Source organism: Arachis ipaensis, chromosome B3 (genome assembly GCF_059453495.1).
Source record: "Arachis ipaensis isolate K30076 ecotype BB chromosome B3, ASM5945349v1, whole genome shotgun sequence".
NCBI lineage: Eukaryota > Viridiplantae > Streptophyta > Magnoliopsida > Fabales > Fabaceae > Arachis > Arachis ipaensis.
This window is the reverse complement of record NC_142438.1, coordinates 50,156,518-50,180,159: the sequence shown is the minus strand read 5'-3', so window position 1 is coordinate 50,180,159 and position 23,642 is coordinate 50,156,518. Positions and strand designations below refer to the sequence as shown.

Genomic DNA, 23,642 nt, shown 5'->3' with positions numbered 1-23,642 from the left:
TGCTGAACTATACTTGTGAAATTAAGTTTGATGCTGCCTCTGTACATGCAATCCATGCTTTTCTCATGTTAATTGCAATTTTTGGATTCATGTGCTTATATTTTGCTGCTACTTGCTACCCAAATTTCTAGAAATTGCTCTGTTTTTAAACTTGTTACTTAAGAGTTGAACGTGGCACTTTTCAAATTCTTAATATCACTATATTTCTCTTCCTTAATGATCTATGAAGTTGTTTAGTTATAAACTTTGATGTTTGAAGTTGTTTGTGAACTTCTAATATTAAGTTATGGATAATTTATTATGTAAAATTTTAAATTTTATTAAATTAGAAATTATTGAATTTATATATTTAAAATTATTTTTAAATTTTTTAATAATTTTATTTAATATTTAATTAAACCGATTGAACTCCGATTGAACCCCGGTCGAACCAGTGAACCATTGAACCAGTGACCTCACCGGTTTATTGACCGGTCCGGTTCTCGCAACCTTGGCTGAAAGTACTTGCCACGGCCTCTACTCATGTTTCCTCCATGAGTTTCCTTTGATGAAGCTACTGTCTTTGCATATTCTTCAACTACTCTCGCCTTGTTCACCAAATCAGAGAAGATACGAATCTCCATAGGAGCCACAGCAGTCATGATGCTATCCTTCAAGCCCCTTTGATACTTGATACATTTCCAGCTTTCGTAGGTTTCCGGGGCATCCTGACACACCCTAGAGAACCTACAGAACTCCTCAAATCGGCTAGTATATTCCGTCACAGACAAGGAACCTTGCTTCAGCTGCATAAGTTCCATCTCCTTCGCTTCCCTTGCAGACTCAGGAAGTACTTCTTGTAGAAGGCTATTTGGAATACATCCCAAGGGATATCGATATTCTGAAGCTGGAGCAAGTGGCATTCTCCTTGCCACCAATGCTGGGCCTCTCCCAAAAGGTGATAGGCAGCAAAATCTACATATTGGTTGTTTAGAACATGATGTGCTTGTAACGCATGCTCCATAGCCTGGAACCAGTTATCCGCTTCTGTAGGGTTGGTTGAACCTCAGAAACTTGGCAGATGAACCTTGAGAAAAGTAGCCAAGGTCATCGGAGTGCCTCCCATTTTATCGCCATTTCCTTCAGCATTATCATTTTCGTTGTCGTCTCCATTTCCATTCCCGACTGGTTGGCCCAACCTCTGCACAGCTTGCAGAGTCGCAACAGCATTAGCCTCCATGGTGTTCACGAGATTCGCCATTGCCGCCATGAACTCGGCATGGTTATCGTCCGGTTGCTCATTCCTACTCTCTGCTCGTGAACGTGTACGACCTCGTCTACGAGTGGCCATTAGGGTTCCTGTCTACACCAAACAATCGATATCAAGGTGATCAGTCTCAATATCAAAAGCATAGTGCTCCAATTATCCCAAACAGGCACTCACAAACAAGCATGCTATGCAATATCAAATAGATAACCTAATAGCATCAGAGAAAAAGACACACAGAGTATGCAATGAAGCACAATCGGTCTATCTCTCAGGCTCACGAGGACGAACCGCTCTGATACCACTAAACGTAACACCCTAATTATCCTAAGCCTTACCTCGCGTCGTAAAGCAAATGTTAATCAAAGGTTACGATAGTTCTAAGCTCATACATATAATACATAGAAAGAATTAATATAGTCTAGAAGCCCGATGAAGGATATAGCTCAAAAATAGGATTTAAAAAGTGCAAAACATACACATGAAGCTACTAACTTAACGCACAAGATATAGATATAATATAACAAAATATCAGAGTATAATGGTATAAGAATCTAGCCACGGCTCGCGGAGTTTAAGCCGGCTAGCTATATACAGACCATATAGAAATCTGAAAGTTTAAAACAGCTTATACAAGTTTCTCTCTCAAAGTAAGCCTCTAGGCAAAAGTAAATACAAAAGATGAGAGAACTAAAACAAAATAAACAAAAGCCTCCAAAATATATCCAGGATCCTCCGCTTCTGTCACCATCAAAGAAACTCACCGAGGTGGGTTGCGACCTGTATCTAAAAAATAACAACAGAATATGGTATGTGAATCGGAGGTTCTCAGTATGGTAACAGTGCCCAGTGATGTAAGATATAAGACCCCGGGACGCCAGAGGCAATCCTAGAACTTCATATCCATCACAAGATTCATCTGAAAGCATGACTAAAACAGTAAAGTATAACTAAAATCTTAACAATATAAAAGCGTAATCTAACTTAAAGGATTTTCTAATCTAACAGCTCTCCGCTGTCCCACAGCCTTCACTAACCTACTTGAATACGACAATACCCGAAGGTTCACAAGTAGCTGAATATTTATTCCAAAAGGGCTTATTTGATTCAATCGTACCGCGTAATTCTTTAAAAGGATCCTCCATGCGATCCTATCGCCACCGCCTTCCGAGCCTCCTCAATCCCAGTAGAAAGCACAATTAAGTTCAATGCAAGTAAAACACAAGTATATGCATATATACCAAGTAATTCAAATAGGCAAATTAGGCAAGCAATTACAAGTCGACAAAACATACAAACAGATAGAAGATGCATATGATGAATGCCTGTCCTACTGGCTGTGATATCACATTGTCGGTTCAACTGCCAACCCGACACATCTCCATGGAGATGTCGCCCTTCAGAATCATGATTGGGAACCCCCGAGATATGGTGCTCGGCACACCATCCAGGATTTTGTGCCTGCACACTCTCGTGATCCGAAGGGATGCGAGCGGGATACTCTTGCCACGGACCTCACATCTCAACGCAAGCAGGATGAACCACCGCCCTTACGCCGCCGCCGCTATGTCGACAGGCGGGATCCAACTGCCGTCCCTGCCGGGTGCACAGCGTCTCATCAATCTCAATATAAAAGAGTAATACAATGGTTTTCAGAAAAACATTTTTCATTATAGCATGGATCCATCATTTCATTCCGAGTCCTCGACTCATCTCAACCACTGTCAATTCAACATTTTCATTCTGAATTCAACAGAACAATCCACCACATAATGAAAAATAAAAAATCACAAACAATATTATCAGTTTTAAATTATTTAATAAGCAAATAGTTAATAAAAATAACAAGAAATTACCTTGTCTAAACAACTCAACAGCAGCATTAATATTAGGATGATAAGCTGCCCAAAAAATACAGCACACAAAAAATTTACTTAGAATAATTTTATGTCAACGAATAAGAACACTAAAATGAAATTTATTATTGACAATAACAAAGAAAAAAAAAATACAAACACGCATTAATAAAACAGAACAAAGTAAAAAAAAATAACTGAATTATGCACCTTTGCACTCTGGAATGTCAATTTCGCACGACACATCCAATCCACTAACAAGACCAATCCAAATAAAAATTAAGTAACTAATTAAAATTTGGAGTTGAAAACGAACTCGAATAGTAGGGTTAGGGTTCTAAACTAAAAGGGGTTAGGGTTTCTATATTTTAAGTTATTAGACTATTCAAACAAAACAAATTACAGGTAGGCAACAAATCATAAATAGACAACAAATCATAAATTTTCAGTGTAAACAAATGAACACAATCAAGGCACTACTATCAACATTCTTATTAAAACTACTAAAGTCTCTGTAGAAAATATAAATATAACAAAATTAGAATATCAAAACAATTAGATAATCAATGAGTGAATAGTTCAACCAAGGTCATATCCAAGTAAACTAATGATACTGATTTTCTAGGAATAAAAAAGAGGGACAAAGAAGTGTAGGGTTATAGTATAACAAATATCAACAAGGTAAAAAAAATAGAAGAAAGAAGGGAAGAAGACATACCTGGATGAAAGAGAAAGGGTAGCATCGCAGCTGACAGAGGCAAGCGGCGGCAATATCAAATGATAGAGGCATCAATTTGCAAGGGAGAACCATGGTAGAAACAAGCTTCAGTTGGACACTCGTCGACGGTAACAATGACTGGAGTCGTGGGAAGCGGTCGACGATGGCAAAACGGCAGGGGATGGTGGTGATGAGGGCTAGCGGCAAGACAAAAAGAGAAAAGGGAGAGAAGTGAGGCTGAAGATGTAGCAGAAATAAAGGGGAAGGGTTCGTGAATTCGCCAGTAACGTACATCCAGTGACCAAAACGGCACGTTTTATTTAATTACCGTACCATCGGATTTTTTCGCTCTTAAATCTGACGGTAATGATCACGCCGATTTTTTCCCCTCCAATTATTACTGGCAAATTTACTGTTAGAATCCGAATCCGAGAATAACTTTTTTACCTAACAAATTTATTACCAAATTCACTAGTAAATTCGTCGCTAACCTCCGACACTAAATTTGACTGTATTTAATGTTTTTCATGTAGTGTTTTGACACTCCAAATTATGAAAATTATTTAATATTTTAAAGGCTTTTATGTTATATTCGCTTAGCACCCAGATGCATGAATTATGTTACAGGTGCAAGATTTATGTTTTCTATGGTAGTACTTATTCTTTACAAAGGTGTGAATTATGAATTTGATAAACAGTGAATTAGATCTTTGAATATATAAATCTTTATGTGCATTTTTGTGCGAGGATGAAGGGATTGTATCTATCATCTCTCTTACAATAGTTAACTTCTCAGGACAAAGTGTACGTTTCTTTGGACGCATTTCTAATGTAAGCATTTTTTGCTCCTTTGAAGCGTTTTACATACAAAAGAATGATGTTATGCTTTTGAGGTATGATATTATGTTGTAATATGCTTCTAAAGTAGTCCGTTGAGACTTAACTTCTAAGGTCATTTTACTTTAAGTTTAGGCTTTCTTAGGTTTAGGTATTTCCAAATGTGATTACATTAAGGAAAAAAAATTCCTTAATACATTAAACATTAGATTAATAATTAAATTAGTCTTTAAAAGATAAGACATTTTTCAAATTCGTCCCTGAAAGATTTTTTCAATCAAATTGGTACTTCAAAAATTACGAATTAATCGTATATGTCTTTCAGTTACTCCACTCACAATTTTCGTCAACGATTGATGATGTGAAATGTTAACTGATAGCATACATGACACATAACATGTTCAATTAGACGTTGACTAAATATGTTTACAAAAATCTATCAATTTAGTCACTAGGTCATATTGGGAATAAGATTTTTGTAATTGGAAAAAGTGACTAAATTAATAAATTTTCATAAACATATTTAGTCAATATCCAATTAGACATATCATGTATTATATATGTTATCAATTAATGTTTTACAATATCAATCTTTGAAAAAAATTGTTAATGAAGTGACGGGAGGACAAATATGATTAATTCGCAATATCTGAAGAACTAATTTGATTGAAAAAAAATCTTTCAATGATAAATTTGAAAAATGTCTTATTTTTCAAGGACTAATTTGATTATTAACCCATTAAAAATTAGACATCATTTAATGAATATTAAATTATATTTGTATTATTATCAAAACTTAATTTGAGATGCTAGTGGGGCTAATAGTAGGACCATACCAGTTACAATAGAATAAGGTTACTTGTTTGATGAGTTTACCAGATGCTCAAACGCTGAAATCTTCTCAACAACCTACACTACAAGAAAAACGGTCTGTTGCGCACACTTTTTTCTTGTCATACTTTTATGAAAGTGACAATTAATAAGAGATTTAACCACATTTTAGATTTCATGCTTACCAAAGCGTGACTATAAAGAGAAACATGCATGCTTTTAAAGCGTGGCGAAATATTTTTCATTATCACATTTTTGAAAGCGTCCCTATTTTTTCTAACTCTTTTGACGCCCATAAAAAGCGTGGCAACAAGGTTCCCAGGACTTTTTTCAAAAAACTGTCAGAGAAAGGCTCTCGATTCACTCTACTATATTCTCCATACGTCGGCGCCCCCTTCCGTCTCTCCTGTAAACCCCTATTCCTCCCTCGGCGGTGACTCTCTCTGGCAAGGTCTCCCTCGGCGCGCTCTCTCTCGCAAACCCTCAATCGTCGCTCCTCCCTCCATCGCTCAGCACCCGCTGCCGTTGCCGTCTCCCTCTTCCACACTCGTCGCACCTCTGTTTCCTCTCTCAACCCTCCTCTTCGCCACCCGTTAGCGCCAACCGTCAGCCACGTTCAGCATTCGCAGCGCCGTGGTAAATTATTTGGTCAAATTTTTCCTTGATCTTATTTTTTGTTTTTGAATTTAATTTTTTGTTTTCAATTTCTTGGTTCTTCATATTTTCTAATTTTCCTAAACTATTTTTTTTTCTATTCTGATATTTGGTTTAGGTTTTGTTTCTAAACTTCTTGATATTTGGTTCTGTTCTGCTGCTGCTGTGGTAGTGCTCAGCTGCTGCTATGTGGTGCTGAACTGCTACTGCTTTGCCTGTTCTGTTCTGCTAGTTTTTCTACATCATATCAGCAGGTTAATTTTTTCATACTTTAAGCATTCACGGTTAGGGTTTTGATTGGTATTGATGGTTTTATTTATTTGTTCAGAGTTTCCAGTCTTTGGGTTTTATTTGGTCTAATGTTTCGTTCTTATGCAAATGTGAAAAGGGAGATCTTTTGTTTTTGGGTTTTATTGGGTTTGATGTTCTGTTTTCTTAGTTCTTACTTATTCTAGCGTTGTGTTTAGTCTGTAATTTTTTGATTTTATTTGGTTTGATGTTTGTTTTTATGCAAATGGAAAAAAGCTATTGAGGATCATACTCAGCTTCAAGAATTGAAAGATTAGTTATAAGTGTGATTAGTTCAGAAACCCGACATGGCGGCATAATGTTTCATTTCAATTAAATATACATGTATTAAAAAATGAAGATAAAAGATGCACCATGACAAAAATCAGTGTGAAATGATAGTACAGAATTGTTTTCGTATTAAACTTCATTTCTGTATTAATATTATTTGTATTGGAAGAGAATGTTCATTGAATAATTGGCTTGTTAATATATATTTCCAGTACTTCTATTTGGTTTTCATTGATTCCTACCATTTTCATATGTAGCTACTGCTCGAAAAATTACAGTGAAGTCTTTTTGGATTTTGCTCCAAGTTCTGTCTCAAAACTGAATGAGAAAGATAACTACACCAGGAAGCATTGCCAGCTCATTGTTGTCCGAGCATACATGTTGCCATTGATGCATGTCTGGTGTTTGGTATTACTATTTCAGTTGTTGTATGTTCTAAGTTTAATTTATTTTAGGCTTTTGATAGTTCTTTATCTGCTGATGCTGCCGCTGCCACCTCTTATATTTTGCCTCTGCAGCAGTGTTGCTCCACTGCTGGTGAGCCAGTCTGCTGCGGTAGTCCTTCTTAACTTAGTTTTCTTCATGCAATAAATCAATATGAAATATTGTTTATTAGAGTACTTTTAGCTTGCTATTCAATCTTAATCCAAATTATTCTATGGAGACAATAAAAGTAGTGGTTTTTACCAATATTATTGCCATGTCTTCACTTATTATGGTGTTGTTTGTTTGATCTGTTTCAAGTAGCCTCTTTTTCAACTTCTATGGAAATTCATGCCCAGTTATAGATGTGGTTGTGAGAAATGTAGGTAGCTCTTCCTCTTCTTCTGATCTTTCCATTCTTGGAAAGATTTTTCACTTGTTTTTTTATTTCTTTGTAGAGGTTAGTGTATGTTACTGTTATAATTTATATTATATTTTATATATGTTATGTGTGAATTATTCAAGATTAAAGGAGAAAAAGAGATTGATTTAGTAAGTAAAATGGAATTGATTTGACTCGTTTAAGTCACTTAAAAATTTAAACTTACTGAAGTATTCCTTTGAGTCTAATTAATTTATTTATTTGGTTAGAGTTTAGCTCATTATATGTGAGATATATAGTTCTCTTAGTACGTTAATTTATTTTTTATGTTTTCTTTTTAATTAATGATTTATAATACTCAAAACCAAGACCTTATTTAAGAGGAATAAGTGATGAACTACTTAAAATAACTATGCATTGTGGCAATCATATTTCAGTACTACTATATATTCTGGTAGTAGTTAAACTTATTACAAGAAGCAGAGTTTACAGGAACTTTGCTAAAAGAACTCATGTAGACCTTATTAACTGGCTGGTATGTCTTTGCAATTCATATTGAGAAGGACTAATGACTAATGCATTAGTGCAGAGTTGCGCTGAGAGCATACAGAGATTGCTAGAGTCGCGCTGGGAGGCTGAGAAGACCGTGAAGATATGTGAGGAAGGTGGAATCATCATCAAGGAAGGAGAGCGTGCAAGGGTTTTGGCTATTCTTTGGAAGGAAAATAGCGCCAAAAACTATGAAAAGAAGCAGAAGCAAACAAGTAAGAAGGAGGTAGGCCAAAGTGTTTACGAGCGCAAGAAATCCCTCAGGTCAGGTGCTAAGTTCTGTAATAAATGAAAATAGCGTTCTAGAATGTTAGGGATTTGGGGGGCATGGGTAAGGCTGAAATGGTGAAAGGGTTATGCAAAAAATATAAATTGGGATTCATTAGATTGATGGAAACAAAAGGGAGTGCTTTTCTTATCAGATCTCAAGTATTTTGGGCTACAAGTCAATTAGTCCCAAATACAGAGTAATTCACCTGCTGAGTTGACTGATTCCACCAAAGCCCACTACATGTCATAGACTTATAGGATGAACTATTAGTGGTAGTTGATACTTTTCTATTTATTTATTTATTTTTTAAATTTTTTGGGAGAGGGTAGTTCAATAGTTGATACACTTCAGTTCTGCTACACACAATATTTGTAGTGTTATAAATTTTCACTCACCAAAAAGCAATAGTTGAGTAGTTACATATTCTTGAAATGGAAATGATATTTTAACTCTCAATTGCTAGTATTTTAAGGGACAAAACATGTAGACTCACACCGTGTATCAAAATTAATTACACAACGTGTATATTAAATATTATTCATTAACCAATCATTCTATATAAAAATATATGTTTGATTTTTCGTTTATTGCAGCTTTGGTTAATAATTTAATATATCATTTAATTATTCTAAATTTGATTATTTGATTGAAAAAATATGTAAATATTCGTAATGATATCTAATAATAAATGAATGATGTGTTGTCCCAAGATTCAATTAGAAAAGTGATATTTCAAATATGGTGCACTAACAAGATTCCTGATGCTGCGCTTCCAGAAGGAGAAGACCATGAAGACCGCCTGAGGAACACTACTTCTACCAGAGGATCGCCGTGCCAGGTCGTCGTGGAGCTAACACCGGCGAGCTACCTCAAACACTCCCTATCATCGGTTAAGCCATCGGACCGCAGTGGAGCTCTCCTCTCGGCGTCTCTGGTCGCTTCTGGCGTGGTTTCTGATCGGTTCCGACTAGGCTCTGCAAGAGTTCCGAGTGCTACGTCGTGCGTGCTGGTGGGTTTGTTTGAGATGATTGATTCTTGGTACTGTGAACCAAGTGGCAAACGCAGCGTTGTTGTGCAATCTTCTCTCCCGGTAACTTCCTCACGGCCGAATTGACACTCTGTTTGGCCCCGTCTCTCTATGCTGGCCCTGGCTTTCGGAATTGAGATGATGGTTTGAATCTGCTGGCTGGAGTTGTCTTGTTCTTGGTTGGTTTCAAAATGCTCATTGATTCGGTACTATTTTACCTCCAAAATCAACTTCATATATAACATGTTCGATGAAATGCTCCATAGAGACATTTTCCTTGTAAACTCCCTCATCACCTCATATGTTCGCCGTGGAGACCTTGCCGCTGCATGGACCCTCTTCTGTGATGTGCGACGCACACGCTCTGACCTTGATGCACACACCTTCACCCCTGTCCTTCGTGCGTGCTCTTTGTTACCACTCTCTAAGCGTGGCAAACAAGTCCACACACACATGATCAAGACCGGTGCAGATATTGGAACTGTGGCAAAAACTGCACTGATGGACATGTATTCGAGATATGGGTATTTGGAACAATCCAAAAGGATCTTTGAAGAGATGGTTCACAAGGATGTTGTTGCTTGGAATGCTTTGCTTTCGAGTTTCTTGAGGCATGATCTACCCCTTGAAGCACTAAGTGTTCTAAGAGAAATGGGAAAGGAGAATGTTGAGCTCAGTGAGTTCACACTTTGTTCTGTGTTGAAATGTTGTGCTTCTTTGAAGGCCTTGGAATTGGGTAGACAGGTTCATGGTTTGGTGGTGTCCATGGGGCGTGATTTGGTTGTGCTGAGCACTGCTCTTATTGATTTTTACTCCACTGTTGGATGTATTGATGATTCTTTGAAAGTTTTCTATAGTTTGAAGGGTTGGAAAGATGACATGATGTATAACACTTTGGTTTCTGCGTGCATCAGGAATAGGAGGTATGATGAAGGGTTCAAAATTCTGAGCTTGATGAAGCCTAATGTGGTTGGTCTTACCAGTTCTCTGGTTGGCTGCTCTGAGAATCTGGATCTATGGGTAGGGAAACAGATTCATTGTATCACGATACGTCAAGGTTTCACTTATGAAACTCAACTGTGCAATGCCTTGTTGGACATGTATGCTAAATGTGGGAAGATTTCACATGCTCGATCATTGTTCGATGGAATTTGTCGGAAGGATGTGATTTCCTGGACATCTATGATTGATGCATATGGTCGGAATGGGCGTGGACATGAAGCTGTTGAGCTGTTTGAGCAGATGATGGAGGATGGCAATAAGGTGATTCCGAACTCTGTGACTTTTTTGTCTTTGTTGTCGGCTTGTGCTCACTCTGGATTGGTGGAGGAAGGTAAAAAATGCTTCAATTTGTTGAGGGAGAAATATGGTATTGAACCAGATCCAGAGCATTATGCATGCTTCGTAGATATCTTAGGCCGAGCCGGTAACATGGAAGAAGTATGGTCAGCATATCAAAATATGGTTGAGCAAGGTACTAAGCCTACTGTAGGAGTATGGATAGCATTGCTGAATGCTTGTAGTCTTAATCAGGATGTTGAAAGAGGTGAATTTGCTGCAAAGCATCTCTTGCAGATGGAGCCTGATAACGCTAGCCATATTGTGCTTGTATCAAATTTTTATGCAGCCATTGGAAAGTGGGATTATGTAGATGAGTTAAGAAGCATGATGAGGACAAAAGGGTTGGTCAAGGAAGCTGGCAATAGCTGGATTAATGTTTCGGCCTTCAGTTAATCTATAATGTTCTTCACTATAATGCTTGGTTAATCTATAATGTTCTTCACTATATACCATGCAGGAAAAACCACACTTGTTCCAATTTGAAGACAATTTCACAAGATGATGTTGGAAAAAAGGTCGATGGGGTGCCTGTGTTTAGTGCCCAGAACTTAGACATTGCAATTGCAACTAAAGGAATTAAATGGTGCATGTTGCTTATCTTCTTTGTTACGTATGACCCTAGTGTTATTTTCACAATTTGTTGTATGAAATTTAGTACCCATCATATGAATATGGATTTTGAATTGAAGGGTACCTCTCAATTTTTTCCCCAGAGAAGTGATTCAACAGGAATATCTCGTGTTTCTTGTGCAATTGTATGGATATGAAATAATAGTTGCTTTATCATAGCCTGTTTATTTTTGCCATTAATTTTTTCTTCTTTTTGGGTGTGTATTTTGGTTTTTGACCTTTTTGGCATTTTATTTTTCATCTCTACAATGGTTGTGAGCTGAAAATTTTTCTGTTAGGTTTGAAATTGTTTTGGTTGTTTACCCCATTCCATTATACCTAATGGTTGTAGAATATCTATAATGTATGATAAGAAAAGCACATAACAGAGTATACATTATGCTTACACTTCCTTCTTTTTCCTTTTTTCTTTATGCTGGATCTGTCAGGTATACTCCCTACTTTTTTGATAAAGGCGTGCTTGATAACATTCTTGAAGAAGCTGTTGATCAACATTTCCATACATTAATCCAAACTCGACACTTGCAGCGACGGCGAGATGTGGTTGATGACAACTTAGCAGCAGAAGTGATTGAGGAAATGAATGATAGTTTAGGGGATCCTCCAGAGGTAGGATTCATTTAGTGACATTTTATACTAGAAAGAGAGAAATTTTGTGAAGAAGAATATGATGTTGCTTATTGCATGACTCTGATATTACACAATTTTTTGCAATCATAAAAGCACTGAGTATGATCCTTCTTTATTAATCTTCTCATTTCTCTTGGAAAATTGTAAAGTTTAGTTTTTTTTTTTTCCCCCCTGTGATAGGTTCAGGAAGTCCCTAGATGAAATGGGCCATCCAAGTATACCACTAAGTGTTATTTCAAAAGCTGCAGAACTCCAGTTCCATTATACTGTTGACAAGGTAATCCTGGGTAATAGGTGGTTGCGGAAGCAACAGGCATACAACCAAAATTTCCCTATATGGTTGACTCGTTTGAGAGAAGGTACATTCCATGTTGGTTTTATCCTTTTAAACTGATTTAAAATCCAAATTCAGTGATTTCCTAGTTACGTCGATCTTATCATATATGTAAAATTAACAAATATTCGCAAGTCTGCCCAAGAATAAACAATAGTTATTCTTTCAGGTTAAATTGAATTCAGTTTATACTTTCACTTGTCGAAAGTGTGATTTAGCTTGTATTTTGAAACGCTGCTACCTTTTGGGTTCATCTACTATGGTTTTATTGTCAACAACAGAGCATAACTATTCTGCCTTTGCTGGAAATAAGTTTTCCAAGTGAGGTTTTTTATTTCCATACAGTGATTTGTAACTTTTTTTTATGGTTCTGTAGAAGTGAAGCTTCTTTGCTGAGGATTTCAGATTCAAGCAGCTGTCGTGATAACTCTAAAGGGGAAGATGATAGGAAACATTCTGAATGCATTGACTCCTCTTGTTTCAATTTGGATGATAACAATTCTACAATCGAAGACTCTCGTCCCAAATTTAGGCTACCTTTTGGTGGTTGGTTTCACCAAAAATAGCAGGAAAAAGTAGAATCCTCGAGAAAAGGGGTACACAAAGAAGATTCAGGACTGAGTCCCTTCCTTCTGAAAGTAACAATGATTGGTCTATCTACAGAGGAAGCCAACCAGATGAGCAAAGCTAGTTTGAAAAAGCAAATGGAGAATTTAACAAGAGTTGGAGAAGTCAGAGTTAGATAATGTGAGTGGTAGTGGTAGCAGTGAGGGCAGTGTAGAAGATAGAGATCCACTTTTTGTAGCAAACGTTGGTGATTATTATTCTGGTATTGCAAGAAAAGGACCTGGTGGCTGGATTCGTGGAGGAACCAACTGAAACCTTAATTTATAGAAAGACAACTCCATTTGCAGTTGCAACCTTTCAGGTAATTGTGCTCTTGTGGATATTTTTGTTTGTCTCCTTAATAAAATATAGAGAGGATTTGTTAGAAACTAACAGGTTAAAACGTTTCTGAGGTAGAAATAAACTTATAATGAGATAGAGGTGCACAATGCCACTGCATACTATGAGCTTGAGATTGGGGCTGGTCAATGTTGTAAATTATTTATGTTTTTTTCCTTGTAATCCATCAATATGTCCCATTTTGTTGACTTTTTGAGGATTCAAGTGAAACTTTTGTACCAGATGAATTGAAACTATAAATCTTAGAGACTATCGCCTTCTATATTAATGCTGTTTCGATTTTTTTTTATCAATACACACGTCTTGATAGTTATACTTACATTCATGGATGATTTTTATACGATGTCTATGGTTTATTAAAATTATTTACCTTATTAAAAGAAGAATGAAGCTTCACCCTTTTTATCTTTCAAAAAGATCCTTCCACTAACTAACTTGGATTGTTGTTCGAGTAGTTTGCTTATTTGTCTGCTTAAGTAAGTGTTGAAGATTCAAATTCTATCTTATCTTATGTATGTAGTAATTCACTTATTAATGATAAATTCTTAAATAAAATTTTGATCTAAGGTGAATTAATTCTTGGTCAATAAAAAAAAAGATTAAACAAAAAACCTTCCTCTGAGTGAATAAGAAAGGAGAATTCCCCTTGCCCAATAATACATAAGATGTGTCTTTGTTTTCAACAGCAAAAAACGAGTATTTTTCAGCTTACTTGATTAACACTCACTATAGCTATTGGTAGTGCAATTGTCATTGTAAGTTTGATCTCATGTGAAAGTGTGGAACTCAAGTAGTGGAGCATAAATATTGCATGATGATTAGAAGCACTTAATCACATGCCAGAAAACCTCATGCCTGTATCGGCTCTATTTACAAAATGGAAAAGTATAGGTAAACAATGAAAATATTAAACAATGTAAACAATAGATATATCGGATGTTCATTTTATTAGTGTACGGATGGTTATTTTAATATTAAAATTTAGAGGGTTAATTTGGAGGTATAGTGTGTTTTTATTTGATTGGTGATTGTTCATATTGTTCAACAAAGTTATTGTCCCCCTAGCATTCCCCTTACAAAATACCTTTCATAGTTTTGTTAAATGAGATTTTTTAGTGCTCCCTTATCTTTCTAGTAGTAGTTGTGATATTGAAATATAAGAAATGTTAGGGGCAGTTGTAATTTGTAGCCATCAATTAGTTATTATTAGTGTTTTTAATAGTGTGAGATTACTCATCCGACCAAATTTTAATAAAAATACTAGTCTCCTAAACTTTCTCTTAAAATATTTATACACACATTTTCTGCGTATAATTCTTAACTCATTAGAGAACTTGATAATTATGCAAATTATTTTTTTTAATTTAATCGTGATTTATCCTCATTTTAAATATATTTTACATTTTATTTTTATGCATGTATACAGTTACATATTATTTCTATATCAATAGAAATATAGAATATTTAACTTTCATTCATATTTGTAAATCGCCACCCAAAAAATACATTTAGTTACATTTTTTTTTTTAAATTACACGGTTAGTATATTAATCTTTTTTTTGTTGGCACAGAACAACTTTAAATTCTTATATTTGGTATATGGCATGTTTATGTCACCCACAATGTTTGAATCAGGCAATTTACGCAAATAAAATAAATGAACAAAACCTTTACGCAAATATAATATTGGCAATTTCCAGACGCAAATGCAACAAACGCAATTGTATATAATCCGCTACACTCTGTAGCGAAACTCAATTGCACGTAATTCGCTACAGGCTATCGCGGATTACGTTGAGGTTGCGTTACTCATAAACCGCTACACCCTGTAGCGGTTTATGCTCATATGGTGCAAGACTTATAATCCGCTACACCCTCTAGCGGATTATGAAGAGTGTGGAAAACTAGGTTGGCTTATATTTAAAAAAATTACACTTTCTAAAACCGGGTTTGTTTTGCATAGAATAAAGGGCATTTTAAGCCATTTTCTATGCAAAATAATTTTAAAAAAATGACTTAAAAAATGTTAGAAGTACTATAAAAGTTTGTAACATCTTAGTAATTTAAGTAAATACTGGTTATAACTATATTTTTCTTAATTTTTAAATTATTATTGACTATGTAGAGTATTTTTTTAATGTCCTAAGTCATTAGAACATTACAAATTTTTATAGTATTTCTAACATCTTTTAAGCCATTTTTTTAATTATTTTGTATAGAATAAAATATTTTTTTATAGTATAATTTAAATAAATTTATTTTTTTTCTCAAAAGATAAATTTTATTGGTGCAATAAAATAATAGGCCCATTTCGGACTTACAGCAAAAGAAAAATGGGAATTCCCCAACTAAGCAAATGTGCTAGATATTAACTCCTATAAAGACATGGAACGTTACTAAAAGGCGTGAAAAGGATAAAGTGAAAAAGAAAGAGTTTTTGGAGGAGGAGCGTGTTCATCAATGGAGGTGAGTCACTGCTTAAGTTTCAGACCTTGTATTAAAAAAATATTCATGAGCTATTAAAAATGGGCAAAAGAGTATGCATGAAATCCGAATTGATAGCTCATTAATATTTTAAAAAAGTCTCGTAATTAAATATTTTGTTAGCTTTTTTTAATGCATGAAATAAAATATATATTTTTTTAATTTTTAAATTATTAATTTTTTTAATCAATTATTAATTTTTTAATAAAATATATAGTTATAACAAGTATTTACCTAAATTACTAAGATATTACAAACTTTTATAGTACTCTTAACATTTTTTAAGTCATTTTTTTAAATTGTTTTGCATAGAAAATGACTTAAAATGGCTTAAAATGCCCTTTATTCTATGCAAAATAAATCCGGTTTTAGAAAGTGTAATTTTTTTAAACATAAGCCAACCCAGTTTTCCACACTCTTCATAATCCGCTAGAGGGTGTAGCGGATTATGAGTCTTGCACCATATGAGCATAAACCGCTACAGAGTGTAGCGGTTTATGAGTAACGCAGCCTCAACGTAATCCGCTATAGCCTGTAGCGAATTACGTGCAATTGAGTTTCGCTACAGGGTGTAGCAGATTATATACAGTTCTGTTTGTTGCATTTGTGTTTGAAAATTGCCAATGTTATATTTGCGTAAAGATTTTATTCATTTATTTTATTTACGTAAATTGTCCTTTGAATCACGATAAACCAAGAAATATATATCTGAAAAGTTGGTTTGGGTATCCTCGAACTCGCATCTTTTTTAAATATATTGAGCTTTTAGTTTTTTTACTATATTTGTCAACTCTCCTAGCTTAGTCTATCAATTGATATCTAAGTCATGAATATTGGACTTTCACCATCAACATATTGGTGAAGTGAGCAATGGTTAGTGACTAACAAAAAATGACAGGTTAAAGACTAATTTGTTGCTTGTCAATGGGTTGCTACATGTATGAAACGAGATTTAAATTTCCGACACTTGTTTAAGCGGACGAATGAGCTAATTATTCGACCAATTTAAGTTGGTTAAATGACATCTTTCTTGATCTATCCTAACTCAATTTAGTCAATTAGATGGTTGAAACTAGAGGTGCATATGGGGTCGGGTGAAATCGGGTTCACCTTGATCCGGATCCAGCTTTAAATAATTACCGGATAAAATTTTTGAGACCCTTATCCGGCTCTAGACTCGTGAAATTACATTATTTTTGGGCTACACTAAAACCGGGTCTCGCCTGGGTGAAGTCCAGATCTTGATAAATTTTGTCAAAAAATTATGACGCACTCATTTATAAAGAAGAAAAAAATATTTGTTATAGAGAAGTTGATAACTATACTTGAACTTGAGTTTATCCATAAATTCTAATTTCATGCTTTTTTGATCTATTTCCTAATTCAACAAATGTGATTAAAAACAAAACAATAAGCTTATAATTAATATAACATAATATTGGAATTAATTTAAAACATATATACATTTTTTCTATACTTATTGAAAGAATGAAAAAAAGGAAGTGGTATGTTTGTGAGAAAGCCTAACACTTGCATATCTTTTTATAGTTGGTTGAAATTTGTTGTACAATATCTCGTTTATAATGTAAACAATATAATTGTATTACATATCTCTTTTATATTATAAACGATTTGAGATTGACTGTATCTTATTTAGAGTGTAAACGAAATATGTGTAGTCTGCCGTTTTCAACATATTTCATTTGTACCCGTTATATTTGTTTGAAAAAATATGTCTTATGTTTACATTATAAACGAGATTCAACCAATTTCAAATTATTTATCGTATAAACGAGATAAAAAAAGAGATAGAATTTCGTAAATTCTCTACAAATGATCTATTTTAATAAATAAAATAATTAGATTACTTATTTAACAAATCTTTTAAAATATCTACTGTTACATCTATAATATCTATGTATATTACTAACTAGAGTTTATGTTTTTATAATATATTTTTTATTTGCATATGTTTTACTATAAGATTTTTACTTTTTTTTTTAATTTATATACATAAATTTATTTTGATGTATTTAATTATATAACGTCATGTGAGCAAAAATAATTGTTTTTTTTTATATTAACTACTTAAATAATTGTAAAAAACCGAATGTGTTGCACAATTGTATAAAATTTTTATTATATTTATTGCGCCATACCAAATGAATATGAACAAAAACAGCAGTGTGTTATATTTATTGCGCATTTCATCATATACCAAAAACAAATACTCCTTTATGTGCTCATAATTGAACAGGAGGCAGTGATAGATAAGGAGTACATATTAATTACTATATGATATTTTGATGATAGCAGTTATTCTCAGAGGTAGGTAATTCATGATCATCAATTATATGGTATGCTTTTGGCATGAGATTGCAGTGTCAACAAAAAGAGGACTTATTGGTGGAGGTCAGACGATATCTCATCCTTTGCCAAAATTAAATGCTCTAGAATTTACTTATTTATTTATTTATTTTAAAATTAAAAGAAATAAAGTGTATATCTTTTATTAAGACTTTATTTTTCAACAGAAGTATAACTTTAATATTATGATGAATATGCCATTTTCGTTTTCGTTCTCTTGCTATACCGTTCTGCATACCTAGTCATACAAATAGTTGAATTTGCTAACAAATTATATTAAAAGGATAAAATAATTTGATGTTTTAAATTCATGTATTGAACCAAAAAATAAATAAATTTTGATAGCGATTTTTATATAAACACAAAATTAGTTATGGATAATTAGCTACACGTATAAGAATATATATTAGAATAATATACAATGATCACATACATATTTACATTTACAATCAAAATTTATAAATAATATAATCAAATTTAATTCGCACTTATAATCAAACTTCAAAAGTAAAATAATTAAACTAAATTTGTATTTATATATAATAGTAATTGATTTTTAGTGTTTCATTAAAAATTTATTATACTGCTGAAAAAAAAATACTTTATTATTCATTCTTCTATAAAATGTTTGTCATTTTATTGTGAAAATTTTTTCTGCCGGCTAGTCAATTTATTTAAAGAAATTTGTGAAAAAAGTATATAAATATATACAAATATATGGTGCATAGTTCAGTTTTAGTATTTTGGATATTTTTGCTTTAAAAATACTTGTTAATCAAACCCATACAAATATTCAAAAGCTGTTAATGGCATGAAATTACATACAATGCAATAGCAATAACAAAATATTTAGAATATATATAATTTGAAAGTTAGAAATTCTACAAAATATGTTGTTTATCATAAAATCACTTATTAAAAAATTTAAATTGATAGATAGAGAAACATATAAATAATTATGCTTAATACACTTCATATATATATATACAATAATCTTTTTTTTTTACATTAATCATATATATTTTTTTATTTATTTTATACTAAAACTTTTCCTTTACGAAAATAACAAAACTCTTATGCCACATCATAAAGCTATTATCTGAAAAATTGATATGGAAGCTTATATCTGATATTGTTTGAACAGAGGAAACTATCATATTTTATATCAACATCCACTTTACCATTCTTACCTTTTGGATGATAAATTTTATGATGTTTTTGTTGTGGTATTTAAATTATATAAATTTTATTAAATATTATTTATTTATCTTTTTTAATAATTTAAATACAATGTAATAAACTTCATAATATTTACTTTTTAGAATAATTTTTTCTATTTCAACTTTATTCAACTCCTATTTTTAATAAAATTATTTGATTACATATAATTTTATAATAATGTTTAAAAAAAAAAACAGTTAAAATTTATTTTATTTAATATTTATTAATTATCATAATAATTAATAAATATTAAATAAAATAAATTATTATTATTTTTTGATTAATTTTTTTTAGTTACCAAATATTTTCGTATTTTTGTAGACACTTAAAAGTTATTCATGCATCCATTTTAGTCTAATAAATTTATAACCCATTCAATAAAGTCCAAAAGTCAAAGGATACATTAAACATCATATATTTAAATAATATTATTATTTTATATTTTATCAAAGACTTCAACTTTACTTAGTACATAGTGCCTATAATTATAATAGATACGGTGACTATTATACAATTTTAACTATATTAAAAAAATATTATTAAAATTAAAATAATAATTTTTATTGTTTCATAACATTTTTAATTTAAAATATAAAATAAATATTATCAAAAATATAAAAAATATAATTTTAATTTTAACAATATTTTTTAAATATTATTAAAAATATTTAACCACCATAAGCATGTAATAATAATAGACAACATGGATCTACTTCAAAATATTCAAAAATAACATTAGCCGAAGCATAACAGGCTAGAAGAACACGATAATGGACTAGTTTGTTAGCAGCTATGAGCACTCTGATCTTCACAGAAACTGTATGTTTTCTACAATATTATTTGTTTCGTCAGGGAAGTTGCTTGGTACGGTGGCTTCCTTTAGAACTTCATCAGAAGAATCCAGCTGCATCTGCTCCGGCGGTGAGAATCCAAACAGATCCTCGCAGTTACTGTTACTGTTGTTGTAACCGAAATCGCATATATCCTCGAAATCCGAGTTCAGAAGAGAATGCAAGCAAATATCGCCAACGTCAAAATCCAAGAGCAATTCTGTTGTCGAGATCTCTTTGTATTCTTCTGAATTGGTACCCATCTCCATCATCATCATCACCATGGTGTTGTTGTTGTTGTTGTCACCGTTCCTCGGAAGCAACAACCCCGGCGGTGGCAGCAAAACATGATCGGCGGCGGTTTCATCGAGTCCGTGGCTATTGTTATTATTATTATTACTACTAGAAGTCTTGTTCTGCTGCAGTGAAGTAGTTGTTGTTGATGAATGATCCAAGAATAATGACTTAGAGCACTTAGAAGCTTTTGTACGGACGAGAAGAGAATGTGAATCGTTTAACGGTGACAGAGAGGGAGTGGTTGTGGAGACCACTTTATTGGTTGAAGGAGGCATTGTTGTTGGTTTCTGAATGTTGTTGTTATTATTTGTTTCATTGGGTTGCTGAGAAGATGCACTGCTTATTGTTTGAAGATCTCTAACTCTTTTGCCTAAATTTGTGTTCCAATAATTCTTGATCTCATTGTCTGTTCTTCCTGGAAGCCTCCCGGCTATAAGTGACCATCTACCAAGAAAAACAATAAAGCAATCACAAAGTTGCTAATTAATATGTCCAACAAAAGTCCTATAGTAAAAATTCAGACACTAAATTAATCCCTGTATATTTGTAAGAAAAATGCTATAGAATCATAGAATTTATTGCTTTTAACTATCAGCTGGTCATCATCAATATTTAAAAATAGAGAAAAGGATAAATAGATGTTTGACCTTTTGATCCGTAGCTATTTAAATTCTTGAGAATTTAAAAATATAGACATTTTTTAAATTTGAATATATCGGTAATGCCACTTGAGTCTTGAGTCTGTCAGAATTAACAGAAAAATCAAATATAACTTCCATTATACTAACCTGGTTGATACGGATGTACACGTGAGAGAATATTTAAAATTAGACAAATTAGTCTCAAGAATCGATATGTTCAAATTTTGAAGAGGTTAGGGACTTAAATGTATTTTTAAATCTTCAGAGATTTAAATGTCCGTGGACCAAAAAATTAGAAATCGATTTGTCATTTTCTTTTAAAAGTATATGCTAAAAATATATTATTAAATTACTAGACTAAAAAAATTGAATTAATAGTTAAAAGTGATGGCTAAAATAATAAATTCAGCTAATAATCTAATATTTTTCTATATTCATGTATAAATACATATATAATTTAATTTATTTTTAATATATATTTTATACTATTAATTAATTTTTAATATATATATATATATATATATATATATATATATATATATATATATATATATATATAGTATAATTGTATTTTTTAATATTTTTATTACTTGACTCATTTTAAAATAACTATCGTATGCTACATTATATATATAGTATAATTGTATTTTTCAATATTTTTATTACTTGACTCATTTTAAAATAACTATTGTATGCTACATTAATTTGGCTCATATAAAAAAAGTTTTTATTAGAAAGGAATAAAAATTAAAATTTTCAGTACTTTTATAATATTTATAATTACTGAAATTTTTTTTTAACATGAGTAATTTCTTAAGAAGTACTCGTATTGTCCTTCTTTTTACTTAGTAGAAAAAGATTTTATTGTTGTTTATTGTTTTTATTATAGATTATTTTAACAAATTTCATATTTAACAAAAAAAAAAAAAATCTAACACTAAAAGTTTCTCAAAAAAAAGAGTAACCTTTTGATGTATCGAATATAGTATAAATTTTATTTTTTTAAAAATGCCTTTTAAGATATTATTAATTTTGATCAAAGCAAAGATTATTTATTTTAAGACAGAAGAAAAATCATGGAAGGCGCGCCATTGTAATTTGTAAAGAAAGATAATAGACAGAGAGAGGAACATTTTAAAAGAGAAGAATGGAAGAAGTGAAGAGAGCAAAGAAGAAACGTATATATTACCTGTTTCCAAGTAGCTTGTGAAGTCTTATGATAAGTTCTTCTTCGTCTTCTGATATGTTTCCTCTTTTAATATCTGGCCTCAGATAATTTAACCATCGAAGCCTGCAACTTTTCCCACAACGTTTCAACCCTACACAGCCACACATTTCACGAAGCATCTATGAATACGATTGTTATTAATTAATTATGTATTTAATTTTTTTAGTTAATAAAATTATTAAAAAACTATTAATACTAAAATAATATTTATTATAAAAAAATATACCCGTAGCAGAATTATTCGTAAAAAAATAACCCTTAACTTCTCTTTTCCGACATTTTTTTCCTTTGAAAAAATAAAAGATCCCGATGAAACTGCCTTTGTCTGAGTTCTATTATTAGAAAATAGAAATTTGATTGGCCAGATCTAATTTACCACAAATTTTATTTTGTTTCTAAAACCTTTAATTAAAGGACTAAAGCACTTATTACTTTCATACATTATTTCCACGTTGGATGGAAAAACCATGATATAACATGAAAATGAGATGAGATCTTATATATATCTTATAATGCACACTAAAATAATTAATGAACCTGCTCTTTGAGGAAGGTTCCTCCATTTTCCTTGGCCATGGAGACTGATATAATCTCGGAGGATTTTGTCTTCTTGAGCTGTCCAGGCACCGCGGTTCAAACCCTCCTTTGAGCAACAAGGGCTTCTTCCCATTATTATTATTATTATTATTATTATTATTATTATTATTATTATTATGATTGTATGTCTTTGATGATCTCTCACAAATACACAAAAAAGTTGTGTTCTGTAACCTGTGAGTAATAAGAGATCACTATCTAACATGTGAAGCCAGTGTGAGGGTTCTTATAGCTACTTACTATTACTGCATACTTCTGTGATCCATGAAGACTGGTAGTGGTGCCAATAATGGCGTACGATGATGCTATGCTGCTTAATAAATTTTCTTTGGTTTCTATTTGATGTGGTCCACCCCTCAATTACTCACGTTTTAAAATTGAGTTTGCAAGTGTTTTGCATAATCATTTTGTTTTATCTGTCGTCTCTATGTAAGTAACCCTGAATTTTTTTATGATAATTTTCGGAGGAATATTGCATGTGTATAATAGCAAAATATAAAAGTAGAAAATACCTGTAATTAAATTTTATTAAATTATAATTAGATTTTTATAATTTAAAAATTTTTAATTGAATCTTTACACACTTATTTTAAATTTGTAGATAAATAATCCTTATGGAAGTCTAATTCCATGCTTTTAAAGTATGACCATTTCTTTATCAAATTTAAAAAAAAAAAAAATAAAAGAGAAAAGAAGATAGAGA

The 23,642-nt window shown here is 32.4% G+C and overlaps 2 protein-coding genes across 9 annotated transcripts; one reads left to right on the top strand and one right to left on the bottom strand.

The window, feature by feature from the left end:
• Window positions 1-5,543: 5,543 nt before the first annotated feature.
• Window positions 5,544-13,526, top strand: LOC107630477 (pentatricopeptide repeat-containing protein At5g66500, mitochondrial). Of its 8 annotated transcripts, XM_088509094.1 has the most exons (9): window positions 5,544-6,124; window positions 6,261-6,396; window positions 6,979-7,276; window positions 7,469-7,526; window positions 8,116-8,339; window positions 9,123-11,297; window positions 11,773-11,953; window positions 12,155-12,333; window positions 12,685-13,526. In XM_088509094.1, exon 6 carries the CDS (start codon window positions 9,617-9,619, stop codon window positions 11,105-11,107), a length of 1,491 nt encoding a protein of 496 aa, XP_088365220.1. In that variant the 5' UTR covers window positions 5,544-6,124; window positions 6,261-6,396; window positions 6,979-7,276; window positions 7,469-7,526; window positions 8,116-8,339; window positions 9,123-9,616; the 3' UTR covers window positions 11,108-11,297; window positions 11,773-11,953; window positions 12,155-12,333; window positions 12,685-13,526. The 8 variants fall into 8 exon arrangements, with proteins under 8 accessions (XP_088365220.1, XP_020974530.1, XP_088365221.1 ...); XM_021118871.2 differs by lacking the exon at window positions 7,469-7,526 and having other exon boundaries at window positions 6,979-7,129; XM_088509095.1 differs by lacking the exon at window positions 7,469-7,526.
• Window positions 13,527-20,154: 6,628 nt separating this feature from the next.
• LOC107633114 (uncharacterized) lies at window positions 20,155-23,144 on the bottom strand. The gene is made up of 3 exons (XM_016336749.3): window positions 22,880-23,144; window positions 22,304-22,433; window positions 20,155-20,917 (listed from the first exon to the last, which is right to left on the bottom strand). Exons 1-3 carry the CDS (start codon window positions 23,142-23,144, stop codon window positions 20,155-20,157), a joined length of 1,158 nt encoding a protein of 385 aa, XP_016192235.2.
• Between the last annotated feature and the right edge of the window lie 498 nt (window positions 23,145-23,642).